Here is a 19,846-nt window from a genome sequence, read left to right on the forward strand (position 1 = left end):
GACATACATCCTGCAAATCCTTGTATTTTAGGCCTGCTTTTACAGACAGGGCTTAGACTAAGCCAGGAAACATGCCTTAGAAAAAACCCTCTGAGACTAGGTTTAAACCTTGCCTGTGAAACCGTAGGTTTGTGTAATGTAGCCTATCTGTTTTTTGTTTTGTTTTGGTTTTTTTTAGCATTATCTCCACACAAATAAAACAATAAGGAAATGAAATGTTGGTAAATACATATTGGTTAATATGAATTACATTGAAGGCGTCATTTAAAAGACTAAAACAAATGTTGCCTCTGCTGTGTCAATATTCATAAGCACTGACTTCCTTCTTTTAATAAAAGCTTTGAAAGTGAAATGACAGCAGCATGATGACGCATTGACATCCTTCCTGTGACGTCTGCAATGACACGTGTATTCAAGATGGCGGCGGCGATGGTGAGTAACTTACTAATGCTAAAGCCTTTTCTGTTTCTTTCTTTCACAAACAGGTTAATTTCACACGGATGGAGATGACTTACTTTAAACCACGTTGTTTCGTGTTGCTTCTTGCGAGTTGGCCATGTGTTATGCGTGGCTATTTTCGCGCAGTGGATGCTGATTGAAAAGCAGCCGGCTAGCCGTAACGCTTAGCAGGCAGCTAATTATCGAGTGTTTGCTAAGAGTGAGACTGAGGTAATGTCCTCATCTAATCTAAAATTTACGGCATATGAAAAAGACAGCTATTATTGCTTGATTATACGCGACTGTTTCATGGTAAATAACAGCATCACATGATGGAGTCTGTATCTGCCCTGTCAGTCGACTAACGTTAATGCGTTTGCGCTGCTTTAGCATTCTCTGCCTCTCGCAATCAAAGCAAAGATGATGAGGACGATAGATGTTCATAAAGTGATTAAATCACAGTAGCTGTCTCAATTCCCTCCAGATTGTATTGATATGTTTTGTTCTTGCCGGATGGCACTGTTTGTGGTTGTGTTTTTTGACACTTGTGGAGATTTAAACAGTTTCGGCTTAAGAAGAGTTTGGTTACTATTTATGTAATTTTATAGGAAATAATGGGTCGTTCGTTCTCGTAAAATAACGCCGACCGATCATGACCCTTAACGTTACGCAAAAATGACGGCGCATTATCCCGCTTATTACACGACAACTTAAAGTAAATCAATAGACACTAGTTGTTGATTTGAGTGTACATTATTTTGTGAGAAGAAAATGTGAGTGATTTTGCTTCAAGTATTAATGTAAAAAAAATGTTTTACATCGACAAGTCAGAATGTCATTACTGGACCTTCCAGTGAAAACTGCAGACTACTGACGAATGCAGGGCATCTCCAATCAATCATTTAGCGGAAAAATTAAAGGGATAGTTCACCCAAAATAAAAATTAGCCCAGGATTTACTCACCCTCAAGCGCATATATATATATATATATATATATATATATATATATATATATATATATATATATATATATAACAATATCCTTATTTATAACGTATAATAAAATATCTAGCTTCTGTCAGACAGCCTTCTGTATTCAACTTAGAAAGAAAGTGTAATCCCTCTCTCAGTTCAAAATGCTTGTGTGGCAGTTATGGTAGAAGCTAGATATTTTACTTTCTAACATGTTAGATATGTTTTTTTTTCACTTCAGAAGGCTTTTATTAACACCCTGGAGCTGTGTGGATTACTTTTATAATAGATGGATGCACTTTAGGGCTGTGCAATATATTGAAATATCGCAAATGCACATATCGCAATATGCATATTGCAGCGGCACACAATATCTGAATGATTTTAATAGGTTACTTCAACATTGTGAAAAGTGTACTGGGCACAACTGTTACTTATGTGACTTGCTTGATGTTAAAAATAGTTATTAAAACAACTTGTTGCAGTCGTTTATGCTCTAGTGAAGGATATCAGTTGGGGAAAGAAGACGAATGCTTATCAATAGTATCCGTGCATTAGATCTTAAAGTGACAGGCTGCTAATACAGTAAACCTGCCACTGACTGTCAAACAACAGAAGAACAAGAGGAAATCACTCCGTGCTCTCGACTGAATAACTTTTGTAGCTTTATTATGTATCAGTGTATTTAATTAATGTGAAGACTACTGTTTTTAGTCTTTAGATTAAATAAAGAAGATACATTTAAAAAATAATCTTCCACCCCTAGTTCAGGTGTCTTTGTTTATCTAGATGTTCTTGATGTTGAGTTTTAGGTTGATATAACGTTACCAAGTCAAGCAAAGAGTTTTTGGTATTGAAATATTTGCCTTACATTTTTTGTTTGTTTACTTTGATGTTAAAATTATATTGTCAGATGTGACACATTTTTGCTAAAACATTGCTTGTCACTTTCAGAAGTTGTAGCGATGCTTTTTTTTTCACATTTGAGAGAATGTGAAACACATAAATAATATCATTCTCAGTTTTTAAATACTTTAAAAAAATATTATTTAAATAGATTTTACAAACGAATAGCAATATCTTATCACATATCGAATATTGCATTATTTAAGATGTCGCATATCGCATTTTTCTTCAATATCGCACAGCCCTAATGTACTTTCACTGCAGTTATAAAGTGTGGATTAGCTAGGACATTTTTAATATAACTTTGATTGTATTAGTCTGAATTTCATGGGTGAACTATCCCTTTAAACCCCAGCCCTTTCTAACAGTCGACTTCATGTTTAAGTACAATGACCACATCTCTATTCCTTCAACAACTGATGCATAGGGTGGGAATGGGATAATGTTTCTCTCAGAAGTGCGTAACAATGCAGAAGAAAATGTATGTTGCAACTTCTGTTTCGTATTAACATTTATGCATTTAATATGACAAATCTACTATGCGTCCTCTCCTCTAAGCTCTCACAATTTGGTCTGGACCGCACAAACCCAGACAAGCAAGAGTGATTTAAATAGTCCCAGTGCTGTTGGAACACTGTTCGGCCAGATACATTTGAGAACTTTTAACTGTGTAATAGGTAATAACAATGTCAAACTGCTTATTTTGATGATGTGGGGCTTTTTATTCAATTGCTGACTGTATTAATATTGGTTGGAGGTTGATTCAGATTCAGCTTGTTTCACCTGTTGAGGTGGTTTATGGATACTTCATTATCTGTTTGATCAACAATATGGATTTACTTTTTCGGCATCATACTGACTTACACTAGTAACAGTTCCTTAGGATGTATGTTTTTGTGTAAACAAGTGTATTGCCAGTGTGCTGTTTTTGTACTGCAACAAGGTTATAGATAATTAACTAAACATATTTGACTTTGTGTGTCTCTTTTTGTGTTTGTAGGAGATGTGGGCACTGTTACTGGTGTCCACGCTGCCTTTAGTAACACCCTTTTACGTACCAGGGGTTGCGCCCATGAATTTCCACCAGAGCAGCCCTGTTGAAATAAAGGTGAGGCCTCGTAGCTTGTGAGTCGCAAGTGCAAAAATGAGTGACTTACTTCACTGTAAACCCTAACACTCAAAATAATTAATTGATTGAAGTAGGACAAACTAAAACTAATTAGTTCAGTCAAATTAACTTTTGTGTATTTTTAGCAAAAACATTTTGTGTACTTTTTATTCAAGTTCACAGAACTGATATATTTGAAGTAATCTGAATTTTTTCATAGTTTTTTTATGAAATTACTTCTTTTAATTTAAAAGAACTTAAGTTGAACTGATACTTGACTGGGATTTCTATTTCCCAGGATGCTTTGCCCATGGCACTCAAAAGAGAGAGTAACTTATAAAATTAAGTGTTATATAATGTAGTGCTGGGTGGTATACTGGTTCATACCCAATACTTGTATGAATTTTTTTTATGATATGAATTTTGATGATACCGCAATACCGGTATATGCGGATGTCGCTCAAACAACGCTCGGAACATGGCACAGTGTGACACTGTTTATAGAGGGATCCCTTTTCACTGTTGCATTTGTTGAGAGTGCAAAGCTGAGATCGAAAGGCTGAATCCAAAGTCGCCCACTGAAGCATCATTCACTATTCCCTATGTTATCCACTTTCATTATTCACTTGAAGGAGTGAATGAAAACGAGTGCGTGAAGTCGGACAGGCGCTGTGTGTACATCGGATGTACACTTGTTATTGCGGTGCAATGTGAGATTAAAATGCCAGTTCCTTCAAATAATGGTTATAACACAGTCATACTAAAAGCTAAAAAACTTACATTTTGATTTCATTGGACCTTTAAGTTTATGAACTCAAACATTGTGTTGTCAAGCATTTCCAGTGAAGAACAATTAAAATGTATTGTACACAATAAAAATTGATTTTTGAGTTTTGCCTACTTAGTTGGGATTACAATGTTCACTTAAACAATCAAATACTTGATGAGTATTCAGTTAAACTCAGTCAGAAAAAATCACACTCTGCTCTTGACTGAATAACTTTTGTAACTTTAAATATAAGAATTAATCTGTATTTATTACTAATATATATATATTTTTTTACAATTAGGACTATCCAGTGTTACTTTAATATTTGATAACTTTAGTAGTACTATTGAAAACTATTTGTCTACTATTACAACGTGTCTATTTTGTTTGTTTTTTATTACTTAATTTTTATTTGTTTTTTTATGAAAATAAAATGTTGCATTGAAAAAGCAGAATTTTGTTTGTATTTGCTGTCAATTATAGTTCTTTGCTATAGGCAGATCACACTTACAAAAAAATGGGATTCGGCCAAGAAAATTCCAATCAGTGCATCTCTAACTTTGACCCTAGACACTGCTGTTTTGGGAGACATTTACTAATATATTGACCATCTGTTTTCCACAGACATGTCTGCTCAGCCCTGATCAATCTAGATACAGGAATCAGTGTTTGACACAATCTTTATCCTTCATTCCACAGATTCCTTCTCCAGAAGTTTTTAGATTTGTGTTTGGTGTTTCTAACATGTACCTATTTTTAATTACCAGGCTGTGAAACTGACAAGCTCTAGAACCCAGCTGCCCTATGAATACTATTCACTTCCCTTCTGTAAGCCTGACAATGTTGTCTACAAGGCAGAGAACCTCGGTAAGTTGTCATTTCACAGTAGTCACTCATCTGACTTTTTTAAGCATAGCTAAGTTACAGAAAACTAAAGCTTGCAGTGAGTAGATTGAGGTATTACTGTGACATGCTTCTCATTTTGATGATGCTATGTGACCAGGTGAGGTGTTGCGAGGGGACCGTATCGTAAACACGCTCTACACGGTTCTCATGAACGTCGACAAGAAATGTGAGGTGTTGTGTAAAAAGCCAGATAATCCCATCAAACTCACTGTGGAGGAGAGCAAGCTGCTAGCTGAGCGCATCCAAGAAGAGTACTATGTCCACCTGTGAGTTAATAAATATATATATATATATTATTCTGACTATTTAATTCATGCATATTTTCGCTTATCTTGTATGGTTAAAGCTGTCAGTAGTAGTTTGATAGATTTAATAGGTCATGCATATAAACAGCATTGCAGATAACCTCCCTGTGGCAACACGGCTGGAGCTTTACCCAAACAAAGAGGAGGGAACAGAAGAGGAACAGAAGAAGGACACGTTAAAGGATATTCAGTTTGAGCATGGCTACAGGCTCGGCTTTACCGAAAATAACAAGGTAATCCTGGAGAGCATCTTTTGCCATTAGTGTAATATGCCAGCCTAAAGATGTAGCTTACCTCTCACTCAACCACTTTTCATTTGTTTTTGTATTTTATTTAAATTGATTTTATGTCTTTTATTGACTATATTTCAATAACAGATAATTATCCCCATGAACTTTAAAATGGATACAAATGCCTGATGGTTTCTATATATTAAAAAAAAAAATCACTGTATTTGGTCATGTCATCGTTTGCTCTTTTTCATGATTGGTTGACATGTTTTGTTCCCTCCTGTAGTTCTATTTGCACAACCATCTGTCATTCATTATATATTACCACAAAGAAAAGGTGGAGGAGGATGAAGAACACAATTACAGGGTTGTACGTTTCGAGGTGATGCCAAAGAGCGTAAAATTTGAAGGTAAGTCATTAGTAATTCAGTGACATTTAGAACTTTACAAATTGAAAAATCTGAGTAGATGAATTCAACACCAGAAAAAAGCTTTTCAGTAACACTTTACAGTAAAGCTTCCTTTGGTAACATTACTTAACATGAACTAACAGTGAACAGCAGCAATTTCAACATTTGCAAATACATTATTAAATTAAAATATTATATTTGTTATCATTAGTTAATGCACTGTGGAACTGGCATGAACAAACAATGTTTTTATTTTTATTTTGAATGTGTATGGAGATTTTTCTAAGGATCTAAGGGTTTACAATAACATGTTTCACTTTAAGAAGCAACCATACATTGGTGGTTTCATTTTCTTTGCGTTTATATTTAATGTCATAATCATTTATAATCATCATTCATTTATGCAATTGTCAGTTGATTGTATTATTTAATAATTTTATTATTATTTTTATGTTTTTGTAATAAAGCTACACTGTGTAACATTTTTAGTTTATTCTTAGCTAAAAACACTTAGCTCTTTAAAAAATATATGTGCTCATTAATGTATATTTACTTCTTTCAAGTAAAAAAGTTTTCTCGTAAGTTTATAATATGCCATTGAAAATACATACGGGTGAGGGGTTCGAATGCTGGTCGCCATGTTGCCCCTCCATCTTGAAAGTACATTAGCCAAAGAGGGACATACCCGTAAATTCAAGCTTCGCCTTTCGCGTTTTAACACTCGACGGCACCGTGTCGAATGTGAAGAGGGGGATTGCTTGAGACTGCTGTATGAACCTGAAAACCTTGAAAGTCTGTTGCATCAAATTATCATATTAGAATGATTTCTGAAGGATCATGTGACACTGAAGACTGGAGTAATGAAAATTCAGCTTTACCATATATAAATACCAAATAATATTTTAAAATAGTAAACAGCCATTTAAACATTTTAATATTACTGTTTTTACTGTATTTTTGATCAAATAAGTGCAGCATTTGTGGACACAAGAAATTTCTGAATGGTAGTGTGTTAAGATATTTATATTTATTTAATGTTATATTTAAATAAATATTTATTAATTTATATTATAGTATGTTGAAATTATTGTACTCTATACATCCAAAAACACTAAAAACAAATTGTCCATTGTTTACTACCATTAAATTAATTATTCTCTCACTTGTTCTAGACATAAAAGCAGATGACCATGGTAAATGCACATTACCTGAAACGGTTGCCCCCATCCCTCAGGAGATCGACTCATCCAAAGAGAACAGCATTCTCTTCACTTACTCTGTGCGCTGGGAGGTGAGACTCGTCGCCTCCTCCATCAAGAAGTCCGCCTGTGCTTTACATGTTCTTATTTGGTTTCATAAATGGCTGCTCTCTTCATCATTGCAGGAGAGTGAAGTGAAATGGGCATCTCGCTGGGACACATACCTCACCATGAGTGACGTGCAGATCCACTGGTTCTCCATCGTCAACTCTGTAGTCGTGGTGTTCTTTCTGTCAGGTGTGGCTGATTTTCATCTCCATCTTCACATGACTGTTCATTTCGAAGCACTTTACCATTGCAATGGCATCTAAGTATGTGTATTTCTGCAGGCATCCTGAGTATGATTATCATCAGGACGCTGAGGAAGGACATTGCCAACTACAACAGAGAGGATGACATTGTAAGATGCTGCATTCAGATTGGTCGCTTGCCTTCTGATATTCATCTCTTATATAATGTTATCTCAGTGCTCTTTATCTTTTTGTTGTTAACAGGAAGACACAATGGAGGAATCTGGTTGGAAGAACGTCCATGGTGATGTGTTCCGCCCACCTCAGTATCCTATGATACTTAGCTCCCTGTTGGGATCTGGCATCCAGCTCTTCTGCATGATTCTCATTGTAATCTGTGAGTATTATGCTTTTTTTGTTTTAGCATAGTGTATGAAGCTAATGCTAATTGCTAATGCGCAGAATATATGGGCTCTGCTTCCACACTAGTGTTGTCAAACATGCCACTAGTCGATTAAAAAGTTTCATCAAGAGCAAAAGTTTCATTTTTCTTCATAAAAGAGCATCAAAAGTTTCTGTTTACAGTGCGTTTTTACAAGCGTAGAACATTGTAGCAATCACAATCATATATTTTGAGCGTGTGAACGCAATGGCCTATCAGAGGGGCTAGTTAAAGTAAATTAACGGAGGAATTCCAGCCAGGTCCTTATCATCGGGGCTCAAGCCCAAATTAGAGAGAAATTGAACAAACTTTTTATTATTATTATTAAAACAGTAGTTTTTCTTTGGCAATCACAATCTGAATACAAGCTTTTTTTTAAGGTGCACTGTGTAAATTTTAGCGAACTGCAACCGCCTACCGGTTACCAAGCTACGGTGGCCAACACAGAACAAAAATGTTGTCATCGGAGACAGCAGAGAGTAGCTAGAGCTCTGTAGCGTAAGTTTGTAAGTTTGTCCATTTAGGTCTACTGTAGAAAAAAACATGGCGATGCAAAATGGTGACTTCACTGTAAGGGGACCTCACGGTGTATGGAGAAGGTAATAACATAGCGGTTAATTATGGCACCACTGTAAACATAGTTATGTATATTATATTGCATTTCTGTCAATGGATCCGTATAAATATTACACACTGCACCTTTATGCTGCTAAGTACACTGCATACTGTTGTCTGGATTGACAACAGTATTTCACTGCTCAATTGAATTGGAAATGATGATGATTTACTTTGATAATGGACAGGACATTTTTTTTAAACAATGTCAATTTAACAGTGTTTGCTCTGGTACAGAAAACTACAAAATTGTACTGGTATTGGTAAATTTGGGTTCTGTCACAATCATAGGCCATACAACTGCAGAATCCTACATAATTGTAATGCCTGTCTGTCATAAAGCTTTATGTATCCCTTTCTTGTTGAATTGTTAGTTTTTGTTGTTACATGACTCCTAAATACAATGAAACTGTGCATGTGTGTGTTGTAGTTGTGGCTATGCTAGGAATGTTGTCTCCATCCAGCCGAGGAGCTCTTATGACAACAGCCTGCTTCCTCTTCATGTTCATGGGGTAAATACACAATGACAACAGCTTGTGCTCTATCAGATTTAGCAATTTCAGACGCGACTCTATTCAAAACTGTTGGTGTCATGTGTCTTGTCCTGCAGTTTGTTCGGAGGATACTTCGCAGGTAGACTCTACCGCACTCTTAAAGGCCACAGATGGAAGAAAGGAGCTTTCTGTGTGAGTACAAACCTAAACAATTGAGCTTGGAGATTACACTGGCTGAAAGAACAAGAAATAAAGGACATTGTGTATGTGTGTCCTTCTAGACGGCAACTCTGTACCCCGCCGTCGTCTTTGGAATCTGTTTCGTTTTGAACTGTTTCATCTGGGGAGAGCACTCTTCTGGCGCTGTAGGTGTCTTCATTCTTAAATGCCAATTTGCATCTGACAACAGTTGTGCTGCTCTGTATTTTTGTGAAAACAGCTAAATATTTGTATCTGGATCCTTTACTGAATAGAATAGTTGTAATTGCCTGGAAACTTATGACATCGGAAAGTCTTTGCTGTCATTTTTAATCAATTTAAAGCATCGTTGCTGAAAAAGTGTTAATCTTGACCCCAAACTATTAAACTGTATTCTGTGTTAGTAACTGCTATTGATGATAGATTCATAGAGTAAAGGAATCATTAGACTGATTTAAACACTTTATTCAAAAAGTAATTTGTGAGAATGTTTGTGATTTATTAAAAGAACAGCTTTTCTTAAAGACGGAAACCAATCACATTGTATGCTCCATCAAGCAACTTCCTCTTATTCAGCGCGAGTATTCTTATAAACTGACTGCCACCTCTCGGTTTCACATATTTCAGGTTCCTTTCACTACAATGCTGGCCCTGTTGTGTATGTGGTTTGGTATTTCTATGCCTCTCGTGTACCTGGGCTATTATTTCGGTTTCCGAAAAAAACCGTATGACAATCCAGTTCGTACCAATCAGATCCCCCGGCAGGTCCCTGAGCAGCGCTGGTACATGAACAAGTTTGTCGGGTACGTGGAGCTCTCAGTATTGTCTTTGTTACTCTGTGAATAGTTTATTAGGAGTGCATGCTTAATGGGTTTGTATTGATCTCTCCCTTTAGCATCCTGATGGCGGGAATCCTGCCGTTTGGCGCTATGTTTATCGAACTTTTCTTCATCTTTAGTGTAAGTGGAATCAAATGTGCATACTGTAAATAATGCATACATCCAGTACGGCATATTAAATGTACTCACACATTGATGTTTTGCTGCGTGTCTGAATATAAGCTCATTGTGGTGTGTTATATTTTCTTATAGGCTATCTGGGAAAACCAGTTTTATTACCTGTTTGGCTTCCTGTTCCTTGTCTTCATAATTCTTGTTGTTTCCTGCTCTCAAATCAGCATCGTGATGGTGTACTTCCAGCTATGTGCAGAGGTGGGTGTATGACCTTAGAACAAAAGGGAACTGAGCTGTTTAGTACTTCCAGCAGTAAATATTTGCCTATTGTTACAACACACCACAGGTATACAGTTCAGATGTAACTCTTACATTACCACAAATCCATTTTAAGAACTTATAGGCAACATTTTGACCCTCTGTCTAGTGTCCAAGTGCTGCCCTGTGTCATTTATGTGGTGTTCCTGTTGTACCGGTTGAGCTCCATAATCTTTGCACACTGTGCACACAAACACACTCACCCATACAGAAGATAATAGGCAAATATTAAGAGTTATGATAACAAAAGCAAAGGTCACTTAATTTGAATGGCCACCAAAAATTGCAATGGTGTCCTCACTCACTCACTCAGTCACCTGTCAATCATTGTGGCTCCTCCCCCTACAGGACTATCGATGGTGGTGGAGGACGTTCCTCGTGTCCGGAGGGTCTGCCTTTTATGTCCTCGTCTATGCTGTTTTCTATTTTGTCAATAAGGTGACTATCTTTACTTCAGTGTGTTACAGCAGACTTCTATTGCAGTGCCTCTCCTATTCAGCAGAATATTGAGAATTTTTGGTTTTTAAACGGTAGATGGAGTTTACAACATTATTTTAGGCTTAAACTAGTGTTAACTATAGAATAGATTCAATCCCACATTATTTGCTCTTTTTTTATTTGCTTTTATTGCTTTTATTTGATTATTTGCTTTTTTAATCAAACACACACACTCTCTCTCTCTGGATATTTTATGGCAGTTGCTGTCTATGAATAATGTAATTTGAATAATAAATGCATTCATTCTGGGCTTATTTACATTTTGTTATCTAAACAGGACCCATTACAATTTGAAATTGTTACAAGTCTGTATTTTGTATTTAGCTTATTGGCTCAACCAGTAGTGTTGATGAGCGAGGCTACCTTTTTATCAGACCAATGGAAGATGGACAGATTGTTTGGGGCAATCTGTTTGAAATATGCTGCTATTGGCACAGAAATGATATGCTCTGCATTTAAAATGTATTTAAATCTGTTTTTTAATAGAGCACGCATGCAATTTCTGAACTTTTAAAATGATAAAACGAGCAGTCAATTAAATAGTTTGACATTTTCTAGTTAAATTAAGTTGAAGATTGAGATGTGTGACTAGTCTCTTTGTGTCCAATAATTGCACGTCTCATTGTTTTGTTGGGCTCTGCATTTACATAGTTGTTTGTCTCTTTCTTCCTCCCTCAGCTGGACATTGTGGAGTTCATTCCCTCTCTGCTGTATTTTGGCTACACAACCCTGATGGTTTTGTCTTTCTGGCTGCTAACGGGAACGATTGGTTTCTACGCTGCATACGTGTTCATACGGAAAATTTACGCTGCGGTCAAAATCGACTGAAGCGTGTCTTTTTTTTTTGTTTAGTCGTTTCTTTCTTTTTTCTGTTTTGTGAAGCAAGCACTGACGTGTGTGAATTGCTGGCATGAGGCGCAGCAGCGCCCCCGTGTGGATTGGAGGAATGAACAGCGATGTGTTTCGTACACCGTTATCAAAACCTTTCTGTCCTGCTCTCTCTGCCTCAGCAAAGACGCAGAGAAACAACATGAACAGTTCCATTTTTAATGTCTGTATATCCTTTTGCACACACAACATGGGCCAAAGTGTGTCGATTGACTTTTTTTCTTTGTTTGGGTGGGGATGTTGGATTTTTGGGCTGGGTCTCAGGCTTTTGAAGACGTTGAGGGTTAATTGCATATATCATTTTACAAATTAACTTTGTGTCCTTTTAATATAACGTTTAATTTCAACTTGTTCCCATGTCTTTGATTCAGAACTGAGTTCTTGAATGCTTGTTGTCTTGAGGTGTGTGTGTTTGTTTGAATGTGTGGTCACTTTGTGGTCATCGTGTTGGCATGGATTGGAATTATGGGATGTAAAGACATGATGAGACAAGGACATTAAAAAAAGAAGTAGATTTCCTTCCGTTTCCTTGTGCTTGCTGGTCATTAGACCTAAAAGACTCTTTGATGATGCAGTATCACTTTATCTCTGTTCGCTTGTACCTTGCCATGAAAAGAATTGTCAGACTTAAATTAGATATTTAATTTTAACAGGTCAATTTTCAAAAACTACAATTTCTAAGCGTATTACAACTTCACAACATAGAATGTCAGTTTTCTTTTAAAAAATGTTATCATGCCTTGATGGTGGTACTTCATCGGTACCCATGGACTGTTGCTGTAGCCACAAACTTGTTGTATCTTGGTGGATTTACCTCATAATGCAAGGGTATCGACACATGTGTGCAGATTCCAGCAGGTAGCAGTATATTTGCTTGCATCCATGGTGCTTTTTTAGATTTGTTTTCAAATGTTTGTACCATTTTTAGGTCCCTCAAGATACCACGTTTGTTCCAAATTCTGACCGAAATTGAAGCAGCTGCAAGATTCAGTAGTTTAATACACTATCACAAAATCTACTTCTGCATTTGGACCGGCCTTTAGTTCCCTGGCTTCGTCGTCTTCAAACGTCGTCATATGCTTTGGTGGATTCTGATTTCACAGGTGACTTTATGAATAAATGCAAGGACTACAGAATATATTTTCTACAGAAGTACTTTATTCTGCCTGTTGCGTGGGGTCGATGGGTCTGTGTATGTTAATGGTGTAAATACGGTGCTTTATATTGTTGCTTTATTTTAGTTTTTTTTTTGTGTGTGTGGAGCTGTTTGTCCCATTATGTCTTTGGTTTAGGCAAAAGCATGTCAATTTTTCTTTATGAATCAATCTTTCCCTCTCCTTTAAGAATGTCCATTTATAATGTATAAAACAATAAAAGTGCCAATATGTTGACATTTGAAACACCGTCTAGGTTTTGTTGAGAACAGGATGTAACATGAGCGGTTGCTTCAATTCGGCCATTCTGAGAGTGCTTTTCTCAGAAAAGTAGGAAGTTTGAGCCTTAGCTGTTCTTGGAATGCAAGACAAGACTAAAACCCTCAAATTCCTCCAGATTTAAGTCATTTTCACATGAGAAATTATGTATTGTTGGTGGGAGTTTTGGGTTCTAAAACAACTTCCTGAGATGTGAAAGTATAGGTTTGAGATATGCTTTATAATTAAGCCTGGCTATAGCTCAGTTTTTTATTACTTGGAGTTGTGCCGTTCTTGTCTTTTCATTTGTGCGCTGTGGTGTGGTTTCCTGTTCTGGCTGTATGGTATGTGAATGGCAGTTTTCAGCCATAACCAGCCCGTTTCTTCTCGCACCCTCTCCCACCGCTGCAGACAGGAAATCAAACGCTGAAAAAAGGACGCCAGAAATATGAAACCGTGGGTTTGTCTTTTAATCATTTTACCATAACACATTACAAGTCAAATGGTACAATGTACTGTACAATAAGTAAATAGGTTTGTTGTAATGTCATCTCTTTGGATCAACCAATATACAAATCTGTCAACTTTACAATGCAGCAACTGACCGCAGGTGAGCTGTGTAACAAAAAAAGCGCACTGTTTGTCTCTGTTATGCATTTCTTTTGTACAATTCGTCCTGTCAATAATCATCTCCATGTTATATAAAATAGTGTAAGGATGAATATTCCATTTTTTTGTTTTCACCTTTTTTCCAGAAGTCGTAATAAGCAAGTACTAAAAATAAAACGACTATATTGCTAAACAAGTTACATAAAAAGCATGGAATGCAAGACTTACATTAAGCTAAAATATATCAAACTACAAGTGGATTTTGTCCTCTGCAGACGTACCCATTTTCTCACTAAAAGCCGGAAGAGCATTTTATTGAATCATTTTTTTCTTTTCATGAAAGTCCGATTGTTTTGTTTTGCGCTAGCTTGGTTACCTCATAATTTCCCTTAATATTTTTGTTAAAGGAACCAGCTAGTTTTTTTGGGGGAAAAGGACAAGTGCATTGCTACAAAAGAGGACCATTTTAATTTGGTTAATCTGAATATTTCTGCAAAAAAAAAAAAAACACACACACACACACACACACCCTACAATCAGATGCTGAGCTCCACCTATGCAGGCAATTATTACATAAAACTTCATTTAAACCAAAAGTGCTTTTTTTGGGGAGGGGGCAGAGAGCTGGAGGAAATTCCACACCAGTCAGACCTGCCAGTTTGTTATTATTATTAATGTTGATTAAAAACACCTCAGTCATAGATGGAGCTTGAAAAGGTTTTTCGTTCGTTTGTGGCAATGGTGATTTTGTCAGACACTGAGAATTATTCTAAGCATGTTACTAACAAAATCTATTTTAAGATTAAATGACTTCCTCAAATGTATGACAAGACAACATGGAGGGGGGTGGGGGGGACAATGCTGTTAATATTAGTGAAAATCTATCTAAAATACTGTTATTCTTTTGGAGAAAGGAGAAAAACAACAACAAAGATGAATAAACTCTACACATCAAACTAATGGCACATACAAGATCAAATACAAAATTAAAAACATACGAACATACAAGGCTGAAAAATACTCTTTTTAAAGGTTCAAAAGTGCTAGAATTCAGATCAGCTCACAGAAAACCCGGGGAGGACAAACTTAAAAATTGCCAAAAGCCTTCTTTTATTCTGTTAAAAATATCTACTACTATTTCTTACAAATAAATTCATTTTCATAAATGTGTCTGTACACATTCATAATGTTCAGTTGGATTCATTTTAAAGGACATTTTTAATTCCTTTAACTTTTCGATTCAATTTCAAATATATATAATTATAGGACCTTGTCCATTAACGCCTATGTTACTGTGACAACTTAATATTTTTGGCTTTGTTAGGAAACAATTATTTGAAGAAATCATTCTTAAAGTATAAACAAAACAAACTCAATTACTCTTCAGGTAGCAATTGCGCAAAATTAAGTTTCTTCTCCCCAGGTTTTTGGTATGAAAAACAAATAAATGAGGTGATGCGTTGTGCTGTTTTGAGGTCCTGTTTCAACAAACAGAAAATAATATAATGACAAAACGACTAGGCAATATCCCAATCAAATGTCCCATGCTTTGAATGTCAAAGACCAGGCTGGTGACTTCTTTGTGTCTCTTTTCAGACCCTTTTCATACAATGTTCATTCGAATCAAAGCAGCTGAAAAACGGAGAAAACGGACAAACAGTTCACGTGTACTACTGTGCATGTTTTCGGCTAAACGATCATTTGCAACATTTTTTTAAATGTTTCCAGAGTGGTCTATGGTTGCTGGCAACCACAGCACAAAGAGCAGCATAATATTGTTTTGTCTTAGTTTTGCGATGTGGCCTTTTACCTTTCTATTGTCTTCCTGCTTGTGAGATGTGGACACAGAATAGATTTACCCAAAGGGATGAGGTGAAGCGAGAGTGAGAGAAATACATCTGTTTGTGTCAAGCACTGCTTTCACTGCTGGTACGTTGATCATCTGTTTCGTTACACACATGGCCATTGGTAATGAATGATTATTTGGTAAGAACGTGTGCAGTCCACTTGCTGGGAAATGGCAACTTAGAAGAGATTATAAGACAAAACCCCTCTAAAGTCCTGTTTTTGTAATATTAAAATGAACCTACAGCAACTGGAATTGTGGTTTCAGACATTTCAGTGTGATGGTGCAAATTGTAATGGAGGTTAAAAACTGTACAACCAAACACACCAATAGACAGCATCAGTCAGGTCTGATCGAATACTGAGAATAAAAAAACGCAAACTGAAACCTGGATCACATTATGGGCCTCTAGTACATGCTCTAAAGATTAAAGACTAGTCCATTCTACTGGATTATGCCACTATTAGTCTATTATATGCAGGTAAAATCCCACCTTATTCATCTCCTTTGACTCACATGGAAAAACAAGGAACAGGAAAAGCTATAGGGAAACGCTAATACTTCATCCATTTTGTTCAATATGATGCAAGATACATAATTATGTAAACCTGCTAGACATTTTTTTTAAAAATCCATCAGCAATTTTTAATACAACTATCTAAATGACAAAATATGCTGAAAAAGAAGCAATTATAATATATATTTTTGATAAGGTACTTCGTACACTGCAAAAAAAAAATATTCTTGTTTTTGTTTTGTCTTTTTTTTTCCATTCACATATACCAGGGTTATCATAATGTATGTCTCTAAAATAAAAACTTGCCTAAAATACTTTTTTTTTTTTCTTTAATCTGGTGGTCAGGAGATACTGTTGCGCCACAGAGACTTAAAATTAGTGCTGGAAGGAGGAAACTCAGATAGCTGGGGGTGATTCCAAGGTACTTGATGGTTGTTTGTACTTTGTGTGTGTGTGTGTGTGTGTGTGTGTGTGTGTGTGTGTGTGATGTGTCTCTTTTCAGGAAGCGTGAAGGTAGAGTACGGTAAGGGAGGGATTTCAGTGGGTCACCTTGGCAACCCAAAGAGGTCAAGTGCCTTCTGCTGTAAACAAAGTGCTTCTTTTGAGAAAAATTGTAAACCTGTAAGGTTTTAACGTAAAAATGGTTTTGCTTTAGTTCTATCAGTGGTCACATTGTACCAAATGAACAAATTGTGCAGTTTTTACCCTCTTTGCCTGTCTATTTGAAGTTCCTACGTTTATCTCGCATAAAAACTACTTACTGACCATTCCAACATTCATCTAACACATACACAGTATTATTCTTTTTTTTAAATGCTTTGGGAATTCAGGTGTGATTTTGTAATGAGAATTACTTGATTGAGTCTTGTTGAATCATGAATATGCAATACATTTTAAAAGACTAAATTTGGAATAACCAATTTCACTCCTTCATTCCTTCACTAATTCTTCCACTCCTGGCCAAGAAGACGGTTTTAGTTTAAGGGCAAGCAACTACTACCTGACTTTAAGTCAAGTCTCACATTTGGAAAAGAAAACAAAATGCATAAATCACTTCAAATTAGTCTTTCAGAGTCTCAAAGACAGATTATCTTTTCTACATTAATCTTTTCCTTTTTCTACTAATATTATTACTTTATAAAGTATGCAGTACCATGCCTTAAGGCCTACTGATGCTGCCATCTAACTACGAAATTGTAGGACAGGGGATGGTGGGAGAGGTTGAAAAGGGTATTTAAAAAATCATAGCTAAAATTCAGACAGCTTTAATAAAAGCTCCATGATATTTCATATGCTTGTTTTCCTCCAGGCTCATTAAAAAGCTGTTGTGCGCTTTTGTTAAGGCTTCTGTGTGTTCAAGTGTTCTATTCCCCCACCCCTATGGGAAGCACTAATGCTCCTCTGCCCTGAGCCCGTGACAGGCCAGGTTGGTGTGGGGACCTCATTGAAAGGCCTGGTGAAAGCGAGGCAGAGTGGTCGTACTGAGGCTAGAGCTGAACACTGGTGGGAGTGGGTGCAGAGGCCCAAGACCGAGCCCCCCACTGGAGACTGGTTGCTCCTGAGGTTGAGGTTGCAAAGAGGTAAGAGGCACTGCAGCTGTGGCTGAGGCAGCGTGTGGTTCGGCAGCATGCGAAGATGCTGACGACGACGAAGAAGAAGAAACAGTGGAGGTGGTGGAGTAACCCATTACCAGTCCTCCTGAACTCATGGGGGTGCTAAAGGGTGGCAGATTTAGTGGAATAAAGCCCAGCAGATGAGAAAAGTCCATGTTAGCAGCACACAAAGACTCAGCAATGACAGCGGGGCTCTTGGACATGAGGGGGTCCCCGCAAAGGTCATCCGACAATCCCACTGGAGGTTCCAAACCCTCCTTATTGGGCGAAGCTGAGGGTGGTGGAGGAACTGGGAGTCCACTCTGAAGATCCATCAGGAAACTCTCCATCTCCACCTTCAGGGGCTTCTCCAGCAAGTATGAGGTAGATCCGAGCTGGTACTTGGGCGGTGGCTGAGGGTGCTGCTGTTGCTGGTTCTGCAGGGGAGGCTGCTGCTGGTGTGAAGGTGGGGAGTGGTGGTGATGGTGAGGGTGGTGATGGTGATGGTGATGTGGGTGATGGTGGTGCAGCGATGACGGAGGTTCCATGTGGCAGCCCATCCCCATGGCAGTGGATAAAGTCCCTGGAACCAATGAGTGATGGTGGCCCACACCCGGATTGGACATGGCCTGGAGATGATGAGGGTTGTACATGCCCATGGGAAAAGGGGTGGCACCGTGGAAAGGCTTTGCCATCATCGAGTCCTTGGTAGGTCCCATACTACACATCATAGGGCTTATTTCTTCTTTCACAGCACAAGGTGGAGAACCAGACCCAAGTAAACCCAACATATCCGGGGGTTCCGTCTTGATCTTCAGCAGCTCCTGCGAGTGACTCTTCTTGACGTGTCGCGTCAGATGGTCCTTCCTCCCAAAACGTTGGGCACAGTACTGGCACAGGAAGTCTTTGCGTCCTGTGTGTACCACCATGTGTCGGCGGACATCCTTACGTGTGTAAAAGCGACGATCACAGTGGTCACAGGGGTGTTTCTTCTCCTTGGCACCACCTGAAGACTTGCCTGAGTGGCTCTTGAGGTGCTCCAAGAGTGCAGGCGTGCTCTCGTAGCTTTGCAAGCACACCTTACAGGTAAGATCACCGGCTGTGGCTGAGTGCATAGCCATGTGGCGCTTGTAGCCCAACTTTGTGTTATAGTGTTTGCCACACTCCTCACACTTGAAGGCCTCTTTGTTGGGGTCGTGAGTCTGCAGGTGGTTTTTCAGGTGATCTTTGCGGTGAAACATCTTTTCACAAAATGAGCACTGGTGAGTCTTCTGTGGGGAGTGTGTGGCCATATGCCTACAAAAGGAGACAAAGATAGCCTTTAGCTAAAGACTGATGAACAAAGGCAAATTTAACATTTCTGTTAAAATAACTGAAATCTTTTTATTCAAGATGTACATAAATTCATGTCAGATTGCAGGGGAACCCTCTAAATCACGATTGTTTATTTATCCAGAAGGGCCACCTTCTAGACTATTTTAATCCCAATTTGCTTGATCAGGTGTGTTTATAAATGGTTGAAGATAAACTCTGCAAGAAGTTGGTCCTCCAGTAGCTGGATTGGACACCCCTGCTCTTAAGTATAAACTACTTTACCAAAGGTGTCCAATCCTGCTCTTTGATTGCAGATGTCCTGCAGAGTTTAGTTCCAACACACCTGCCTGGAATTTTCTAGTAATCCTAAACAAAGCCGTAATGCAGGGCAAGAGACGGCAGTTATTTTATTTTTATTTTTATGGATGTCAATGGAGATGCTTCACTTCACTGAATAAAGCTTTTGTGGGAAAACATTTAATCATTTATCATTTAATTGTATTATACATTTGTTATGGATTGATCCTAATAAAATAAAAAAATGCTGTCACAGACAGGTATTTTGTGAAAGGTAGGATTCAGTTTACAACACTTCTTGTTAATTTCTATGGTATCTG

General features: G+C 37.6%; 2 protein-coding genes across 3 annotated transcripts in view; one reads left to right on the top strand and one right to left on the bottom strand.

The window, feature by feature from the left end:
• The first annotated feature begins 346 nt into the window (after positions 1-346).
• tm9sf4 (transmembrane 9 superfamily protein member 4) lies at positions 347-13,339 on the top strand. Of its 2 annotated transcripts, none has more exons than XM_067446560.1 (18): positions 347-432; positions 3,317-3,424; positions 4,961-5,060; positions 5,197-5,365; positions 5,493-5,637; positions 5,921-6,044; positions 7,217-7,335; positions 7,429-7,540; positions 7,633-7,703; positions 7,798-7,930; positions 9,021-9,102; positions 9,201-9,276; positions 9,366-9,449; positions 9,910-10,085; positions 10,178-10,241; positions 10,374-10,493; positions 10,902-10,991; positions 11,730-13,339. In XM_067446560.1, exons 1-18 carry the CDS (start codon positions 400-402, stop codon positions 11,877-11,879), a joined length of 1,956 nt encoding a protein of 651 aa, XP_067302661.1. In that variant the 5' UTR covers positions 347-399; the 3' UTR covers positions 11,880-13,339. The 2 variants fall into 2 exon arrangements, with proteins under 2 accessions (XP_067302661.1, XP_067302662.1); XM_067446561.1 differs by lacking the exon at positions 347-432 and adding an exon at positions 471-669.
• A 464-nt stretch (positions 13,340-13,803) lies between these two features.
• Positions 13,804-19,846, bottom strand: part of plagl2 (pleiomorphic adenoma gene-like 2) — a 59,453-nt gene continuing 53,410 nt past the window's right edge. The window contains exon 4 of the mRNA XM_067446562.1: positions 13,804-19,211. Within this exon, the coding sequence (XP_067302663.1) occupies positions 17,765-19,211 (1,447 nt within the window). The 3' untranslated portion in view covers positions 13,804-17,764. The remainder of the gene's footprint in view (positions 19,212-19,846) is intronic.

Source organism: Pseudorasbora parva, chromosome 6 (assembly GCF_024679245.1).
Source record: "Pseudorasbora parva isolate DD20220531a chromosome 6, ASM2467924v1, whole genome shotgun sequence".
Taxonomy (NCBI): Eukaryota; Metazoa; Chordata; class Actinopteri; order Cypriniformes; family Gobionidae; genus Pseudorasbora; species Pseudorasbora parva.

Excerpts from the sequence above, each read along its gene's own strand:
- tm9sf4 (XM_067446560.1), top strand. The coding sequence starts at position 400 with ATGACACGTGTATTCAAGATGGCGGCGGCGATG. Across the intron at positions 5,638-5,920 it reads GCTTTACCGAAAATAACAAG|TTCTATTTGCACAACCATCT; the intron begins GTAATCCTGGAG and ends TCCCTCCTGTAG. Across the intron at positions 7,336-7,428 it reads CTTACTCTGTGCGCTGGGAG|GAGAGTGAAGTGAAATGGGC; the intron begins GTGAGACTCGTC and ends TCATCATTGCAG.